At 41.3% G+C, this 8,817-nt stretch overlaps 1 protein-coding gene across 5 annotated transcripts in view; it reads right to left on the bottom strand.

The window, feature by feature from the left end:
* Positions 1–1,554: 1,554 nt before the first annotated feature.
* Positions 1,555–8,817, bottom strand: part of ZNF211 (zinc finger protein 211) — a 29,582-nt gene continuing 22,319 nt past the window's right edge. For 2 of the 5 annotated variants that reach the window (XM_050768612.1, XM_050768613.1), the window contains 2 exons: positions 4,262–4,417; positions 1,555–3,622 (listed from right to left, as the gene is read on the bottom strand). In XM_050768612.1, the coding sequence (XP_050624569.1) occupies positions 2,145–3,622; positions 4,262–4,417 (1,634 nt within the window). In that variant the 3' untranslated portion in view covers positions 1,555–2,144. The remainder of the gene's footprint in view (positions 3,623–4,261; positions 4,418–8,817) is intronic. The other 3 variants (XM_050768614.1, XM_050768615.1, XM_050768616.1) reach the window with 2 other exon arrangements.

Raw genomic sequence — 8,817 nt, 5'->3', positions numbered from 1 at the left:
CCTGTAATCTCAACACTTTGGGAGGCCAAGGTGGGTGGATCACTTGAGATCAGTAGTTCAAGACCTGCTTGGCCAACATGGTGAAACCCATCTCTACTAAAAACACAAAAATTAGCCAGGCATGGTGGCTCAAGCCTGTAGTCCCAGTTACACGAGAGGCTGAGGCAGGAGAATCACTTGAACCAGGAGGAGGAGGCTGCAGTGAGCCGAGATCGTACCATTGCAGCCCGGGCAACAAGAGCAAAAATTCGGTCTCAAAAAAAAAAAAAAAAAAAAAAAAAAAAAGAGGCTTCATCCTCATTAGTATAGTGGTGAGTAAGTAACCTAACCCTCCTGAGTAGCTGGAATTACAGGCACCCACCACCACACCCAGCTACTGTTTGTATTTTTAGTAGAGAGGGGGTTTTACCATGTTGGTCAGGCTGATCTCGAACTACTGACCTCAGGTGATCCACCCACCTTGGCCTCCCAAAGTGCTGGGATTACAAGAGTGAACCACCACATCTGGCTGAAAATTACACATTCTGATGTGGAAATATACAGAACAGTGAACTATACACACTGTGGAAATATACAGAACAGTGAAAATTTTTAAGAATTTAGTTTGAAATACAGATATGCAGGACGTTGCAAATGTAAGAGTAGGGTCAGGAGCAAGAGCAAAGTTGGAGGTGCCACATACTTTCAAACAACCAGATCTCATGAGAACTCACTATCGTGAGGACAGCACCAAAAGGATGGTGCTAAACCATTCAGGGGAAACCACCCTCATGAGCCAATCACCTCCTGCCAGGCCCCACCTCCAACATTGGAGATTACATTTCAACATGAGGTTTGGGCAGGACAGATATCCACACCATATCAATAGTGCAGAATACCTTTCACCTACTTTCCCCAGTAGTAACATCTTATATAACCTTAGAACATCATCAAAACCAGGAATGCGACATTGGTTCAATCCTCAGACCTCTTTCAGACCTCACCATTTTATACACTCGTTGTGTGCGTGTAGTTCTATGTATTTTTTTTTTTTGAGACAAGAGTCTCTCTCTGTCACCCAGGCTGGAATACCATGCGGCGATCTCGGCTCACTGTAACCTGCACCTCCCGAGTTCAAGTGATTCTCCTGCCTCAGCCTCCTGTGTGGCTGGGACTACAAGTGCACGCCACCATGCCCAGGTTGGTTTTTTTTTTTTTTTTTGAGACGGAGTCTCACTCTGTCACCCAGGCTGGAGTGCAGCGGCACAATCTCAGCTCACTGCAAGCTCTGTCTCCGAGGTTCACGCCATTCTCCTGCCTCAGCCTCCTGAGTAGCTGGGACTACAGGGGCCCACCACCACACCCAGCTAATTTTTTGTATGGGCAATAATTCAAATTCAGATTATGCCAAAACTGGAAAGACAGTTGTATTTTTCCATTATACTGTTGTCTCTGAGGCATACAAATAATATGACACCTCCCTCTCCCTCCAAAGGTGTTTACTCTGTAAAGCTGGCAGGGCCCAATTCTGTTTTTGAACCACCTTAAAGAGTGAATCAAATGCCAAGATAAAGGTAGCTTAAATAATAATACCTTTATTATTGTAAAAAACAAAGCAATGTGAGGCAGGCAGTTCCAAAGTTGGTGACTTAGAGGCTGGAAAAAATCCATGGAGGTGTCACATGAAACCAACATGTCTTGAAAGAAGAGTCCTTCTTGGCAAGCTGCCAACAACACTCATATTGGGTTCTCTGGCACAAAGCTGGGTCAAGTCCATGCCCTAACTTGTCAGAGAGGAAGACTCAAGACTATTCATGATTTCTTCTAGCAAATAGGGAGAAACAGAGGTCTGCTTCCTTCAGCAGGTTCAGGAGGTAAATGATGCACATTATGTGGACCTCACAGGTGGTAGATGTGATACGGCTTCTGCCTCAGAAACTGTCAGTGACATAAATGGCAAGAGCCATATATGGCAGGTGAGAAAGTCTAACACTTTCTAAATGGCAGGTTAGAAAGTGTAACACATACCTGGAACTTAAGGGGAATCTGCCCACTGTATATATATCCTTAGATGTTGGGGCTTCCAGTTCAGGTACTTGTCTCTCTCACCGGTGTACTCCTTCAGTATAATTACACTAAAAGGAACTTGCATATTCTCAGTACAGTTAAGGCTTTTCTCCAATGTGAACTCTCTGGTGTTGAATGAGGACAGATTTGCAGCCAAAGGATTTCCCACATTCACTGCACTGATAAGGCCTTTTTCCAGTATGAACTCTCCGGTGTTGAATGAGGCTAGAACTTTGGCTAAAGGATTTCCCACATTCACTGCACTCATAAGGCCTTTCTCCAGTGTGAACTCTCAGGTGTTTAATGAGGTTAGATTTACAGCTAAAGGATTTGCTACATTCACTGCACTCAACAGGCCTTTCTCCAGTGTGAACTCTCTGGTGGTTCTTAAGGTTGGAGCTATGGCTAAAGGATTTCCCACATTCCCCACACACATAAGGCCTTTCCCCTGTGTGGACTTTCCGATGTGAACTGAAGCTGGAGCTTTGCTTAAACGATTTCCCACATTTACTGCACTCATAGGGTCTTTCTCCAGTGTGAAGTCTCCGGTGGTGAACGAGGCTGGAGCTTCGGCTAAAGGATTTTCCACATTCATTGCATTCATGAGGTCTTTCTCCAGTGTGAACTCTCTGGTGGTAAATGAGGCTGAAGTTTTGGCTAAAAGATTTCCCACATTCGCTGCATTCATAAGGTCTTTCTCCAGTGTGAACTCTGCGATGCTGCATGAGGTTGGACCTTTGGCTAAAAGATTTCCCACATTCGCTGCATTCATAAGGCCTTTCTCCAGTGTGAACTTTCCTATGGCTATTGAGGCTGTAGATCTGACTAAAGGATTTCCCACATTCAGGGCACACATAAGGCCTTTCTCCAGTATGAACTCTTTGATGTATAATGAAACTGGAGTAGTAGGTAAATAATTTTCCACATTCGTTGCATTCATAAGGCCTTTCTTCACTGTGGACTTTCTGGTGCTGAATGAGGTTACATCTTCGCGTACATGCTTTCCCACATTTGCTGCACTCAAAAAGCCCCTCTCTAGTGAGGATTCTCTGGTCCTGAACAAGTGTGTCTGTGTGGCTAAAGGCTTTACTGTATTTTCCCCAGTTGCGATGACTTTTTCCACTGTAAAAGGCCACCACACACTTGTTACTGTTATTTGGCTTCTCCCCTGTTTGAGTGGCCTCTTGATGGAGAAACCTCATGTTGGCCAGGAAGTCTTTCCTGATCTCCCTACAGGTGAAGGGCTTCTCCGACACGTGGACTGTGCAGCTCTTTGTAAATGAGGTTGTGTCCACGTAACTTGTGAAAGGTGCCTCTTTAATGTGCTGCCTCTGGTGCTGTTGAAGATTTGCATTGATGTAGAATTGTTTTCCATATGTGTGTAGTTTCTGCCCACAGTTTGTTCCTTGGTGTTCAGCCAAGTGCAAAATATCTCTCAAGACCAGGCCACATATTTCACAGGAGTAGGCATTCTGGGAAGATGAACCTTCTTTGGAAGTCCTGAACTGTGGCACTCCTTCTACAGAAATTCTCTGTTCAGAAGGTGTTTCCTCATGCTCCACTCCATGCCAACAACCTAAAAGTAAAGAGGTCATGGTGAAGTACATGTTACCTTTATTAGGAGGAGGCAATGCAATCGCAAATGCACGTCAGTTATAGCAAAGAACCAGTATATGGGCCTGTCTTCAGGAAAAGTGAGTTGGGGGTCAGGTTCAGGAAGCACCTGTTGTGCATTACTGGTCCCTAAGGTTATGGAATAGGGAGGGTGGGCCCTCCCAGGTACAGTATACAAGGCTAAGGTATGGCCCAGGACTAAGAGGCATGTTCTACAATTAATTCCTCTGATAATAGCTTTTAGCAGGATCATATCTGCTGGTGACAAGTGATGCCGTGAAGTGTATGTCCAGGCCCAGGAAAACCTCACTGGAACAGTAACTGGTGTTCAGGGACTAGTAAGGGAGATATGCACACTTCAGGACAAAATAATATTACAGAATGCTACAGAGGGAACAGTGTAAAGAACAGATGGAATAAGGAGTCCGGAGAGGTGAGGATTAGCATTAGCTAGAAGTCAAAATAAAAATGACAAGTAGGAGAAATAACAAGTTTGTAAACTGTTAAGAATGAAGAGGGGAAGGTCAAAGTGAAGTGTCTCGGGCAAAGGCATCAAGACAAGTCAAACAGGACAGGTTCCTGGTGCAATTTAAACACAGACCTGATGACATGCCTTTTCCCAAGTGCCATTCATGTAGGCCAGGCCCTCTCTGATCCCATCTTGCTGAGGCTGGAGTCATGAACATCCTGTGAAGAACAGAGGACACTTCCCCTAGTCCTAGTTGAGCAACTACATGAGACCAGGATGATGTAAGTCCTAAGGGAAAGACAGGACACGTGAGCAACTAACACTGGCCCAGAAGAACTGGGCACAAAAAAGAACAAGGAAAGTTAAAGAAGTTAAGTTTGTATAAATTCAAGTTAGTGTTGTAACTTTAGGATGCTAAATGTAATTCCCATGGTAACTATTTAAAAAAAAGAGCTACATAAAGTATACAAAGAACTGGGCATGGTGGCTCACGCCTATAATCCCAGCACTTTGGGAGGCTGAGGTTGCTGGATCAACTGAGGTCAGGAGTTTGGGACCAGCATGGCCAACATGGTGAAACCCTGTCTCTACTAAAAATACAAAAATTAGCTGGGTGTGGTGGCGTGTGTTTGTAATCCCAGGAGGGATTACTCAGGAGGCTGAGGCAGGAGAATCGCTTGAACATGGGAGGCAGAGGTTTCAGTGAGCCAAGATCGCCCCACTGCACTCCAGTCTGGGCGACAGAGCGAGACTCCATTGAGAGAGAGAGAGAGAGAGAGAGAGAGAGAGAGACAGAGACAGAAAGAAAGAAAGAAAGAAAGAAAGGAAGAAAGGAAGAAAGGAAGAAAGGAAGAAAGGAAGAAAGGAAGAAAGAAAGAAAGAAAGAAAGAAAGAAAGAAAGAAAGAAAGAAAGAAAGAAAGAAAGAAAGAAAGAGTACACAAAGGAAATGACAAGGAATTAAAAAGTTTCAGTACAAAAAAAAAAAAAAAAAAAAGTGAGCCGAACACAAAAGAAGCAGTAATGTAGGCAATTAGGATCAAAAAAGCTATAAGGCTATAAGACATGGGGAAAACAAGGAGCAAAATGATAGAAGTCAACCCGTCCTTATCAGTGATTACCTTAAACATAAATGCCTTAAACTCTCCAAACTTTTAGCTTAAACTCTGCCAAAAGACAAAGATTGGCAGAATGGGTTAAAATGAAAACAACCCATGATCCAACTTTATGATGTCTACAAGAGATTCGCTTTAGATCCAAAGATATAAATAAGGTGGAAGTGACAGGCTACAAAAAGATATTCCATGCAAATAGCAAGCAAAAAAGAGTAAGAATGGCTACACTAATATCATACAATACAGACTTTAAATCAAAAAGGGTAACAAGAGATATAAAAGGATATTATATACTAATAAAAAAGGTCAATAGAGCAAGAGGACATAACATTTATAAACACTTATGCACCTAATAATAGACCACCAAAACACATGAGGCAAAAATGGACAGAACTGAAGGGAGAAATGGATGGTTCTACAATAACAGTTAAATACATCGATACCTGACTCTCAGCAGTGGACAGAAGAATCAGAGAGAAGTGAGAAAACAGAGGACCTAAACAACCAACTAGCTCTAACAAATATATAAAGAGTATTCTACCCAACAACAACAGAATACACATTCCCTTCATGTGTACCTAGAACATTCTCCAGGACAGACCATAAATTAAGCCTCATTTGATTTAGAAAGACACACATCATACAAAGTATCTTCTCCAACCACAGTGGGATGAGGTTGGGAACTCTTAATAGAAGGAAACTAAAAAATTTACAAATCTGTAGAAATTAATACAATACTGAACAACCAGTGGGGCCATGAAGAAATCAGAAGGGAAATAAATTGGAGATACAGTAAAAGCAGTACTAAAGGGGAAATTTATAGCTATAAACCTTAAAAAGATGAAAGATCTCAACTCAACAATCTATTTTTACAACTTAAGGGATTATAAAAAGAGGAACAAACTAAAACCAAAGCTGGCAGGAAAAAAATAATAAAGACTAAAGCCTAGATAAATAAAATACAGAAGAGAAAAACAATAGAAAAAAAAAAATCAACAAACCAAAAGGTGTTTCTTTGAAAAGGTTATCAAAATTGACACACCTGGCCAGGTGCAGTGGCTCATGCCTGTAATTCCAGCACTTTGGGAGGCCGAGGCAGCGGGTGGATCACCTGAGGTCAGGAGTTCAAGACCAGCCTGGCCAACGTGGTGAAACCCTGTCTCTATTAAAAATACAAAAATTAGCCAGGTATGATGGCATGTTCCTGTAACCCCAGCTACTCGGGAGGTCAAGGCAGGAGAATTGCTTGAATCCAGGAAGTGGAGGTTGCAGTGAGCCAAGATCACACCACTGCACTCTAGCCTGGGTGTCAGAGCAAGACTCCATCTCAAAAAAAAAAAAAAAAAAAAAGACAAACCTTAAAGAAAAGCCCTTGACTTGATGGCTTCACAGATGAATTCTACCAATCATTTAATTGGCCGGGCGCGGTGGCTCACGCCTGTAACCCCAGCTCTCAGGGAGGCAGAGGCGGGAGGATAGCTTGGGCCCAGGAGTTCGAGACCTGCCTGGGTAATATAGCGAGATCCCGTTCTCCACAAAAAGGAAAAAAAAAAAAAGACAATCATTTAATGAAGAACTAATACTTATTTTCAAATTCTCTCAAAAAACTGTAGCGTACACACTTCTAAATTCATTCTACATGGCCAGCATTACCCTGATTCCAATCCAAATGACACAAAGATTGTGTAAGAAAACATAACTACAGACCAATATCCTTGATTATTAATGCAAAAACCATCAACCAAATATTAGCAAACTGAATTCAACAGCATATTAAAAGGATTATGCACTACCACCAGATAGAATTTATTCCTGGAATGCAAGGATGGTTCAACAAACAAAAACTGATGAAAGTGATGGCTTGCACCTGTAATCCCAGCTACTTGGGAGGCTGAGGCAGGAGGATCGCTTGAGGCCAGGAGCTTAAGACCAGCCTGTGTAACATAGCAAGACCCTATCTCTAAAAAAATTAAAACAATCATCTCAGCTGACGCACTAAAAGCATTAGACAATATGCAACACTTCTTCGTGAGGAAAACACTCAGTAAACCAGGAATAGGGGGAAATTAACTAAACATAATAAAATACATATGCAAAAAAAAACAAAAACAAAAATAAAACCCACAGCTAAAATTATACTTGACAATGAAAGACTGAAAGATTTTCCTCTAAGATTAACAACAAGATAAGGATGCCTACTTTTAGCACTTCTGTTCAATGTAGCAATTAGGCAAGAAAAAGAAAGAAAAGGGACCAAAATGGGAAAAGAGGAGTAAAATTATCCCTACTCACAGATAATATACATGGAATACCATAAAGATTCCACGAAAAAACTGTTACAACTAATAAGCAAATTCAGCAAATAGAAGAATACAAATACAACATGCAAAAATCAGTTACGCTTCTATACACTAATGATGAACAATTTGAAAAGTAAACAATTCCACTTATATCAAAAAGAATAAAACATTAAAGATTAACTTAACCAAACAAGTAAAAGCCTTGTACACTAGAAACTACAAAATATTGCTAAAATGAATTAAATAAAACATTAATAAAAGAAAATATATCACATGCCTGTTCATGGACTAGAGGGCTCAATATTGTTAAGACGTCTATACTAGACAAAGTAATCTATAGAAAGTGCGATACCTATCGGCCGGGCGCGGTGGCTCAAGCCTGTAATCCCAGCACTTTGGGAGGGCGAGACGGGCAGATCACGAGGTCAGGAGATCGAGACCATCCTGGCTAACACAGTGAAACCCCGTCTCTACTAACAATACAAAAAAAAACTAGCTGGGCGAGGTGGCGGGTGCCTGTAGTCCCAGCTACTAGGGAGGCTGAGGCAGGAGAATGGCATAAACCCGGGAGGCGGAGCTTGCAGTGAGCTGAGATCCGGCCACTGCACTCCAGCCTGGGTGACAGAGCAAGACTCCGTCTCAAAAAAAAAAAAAAAAAAAAAAAAAGTGCAATACCTATCAAAATCCAAATGACGTTACTTTGCAGAAATAAAAAAATCCATCCTAAAATTCATTTGAAATATTAAGAGACACAGAATAGCTAAAACAATTTTGAAAAGGATGAAAGTTGGAAGACTCACAGTTTGTAATTTCAAAACTTACTGCAAGGCTAGAGAAATTAAAACTGTGGTACTCCCATAAAGAAAGACATATAGATCAATGGACTAGAAGAGACCCCAGAAATAAACCCTCAAATATCTGGCCAAATGATTTTTGACCAGGAGAAAGAAGACAAATTTTCAACACATGATGCTAGGAAAACTGGGTATCTACATGTGAAAGAATGAAGTTGGTCCCTTACCTGACACCACATATAAAAATTAATTCAAAACAGATCAAAGAGCTGAATGTAAGCACTAAAACTGTAAAACTCTTAAAACAAGGAAAAAGCTTCATGACACTGGACTTGTTAATGATTCCTTGGATATGATATAAAAAGCATAGACAATAAAAGTAAAACAGTAAAACGGAATTCATCAAAATGAGAAACTTGTACATCAAAGGATCCTATCAACACACTAAAAATGTAACCCACAAAATAAGAGAAAACATTTG

The sequence above is a fragment of the Macaca thibetana genome, chromosome 19 (genome assembly GCF_024542745.1).
Source record: "Macaca thibetana thibetana isolate TM-01 chromosome 19, ASM2454274v1, whole genome shotgun sequence".
Lineage (NCBI taxonomy): Eukaryota > Metazoa > Chordata > Mammalia > Primates > Cercopithecidae > Macaca > Macaca thibetana.
Note: the sequence above shows the minus strand (reverse complement) of the source record. Positions and strands in the feature narration are given on the sequence as shown.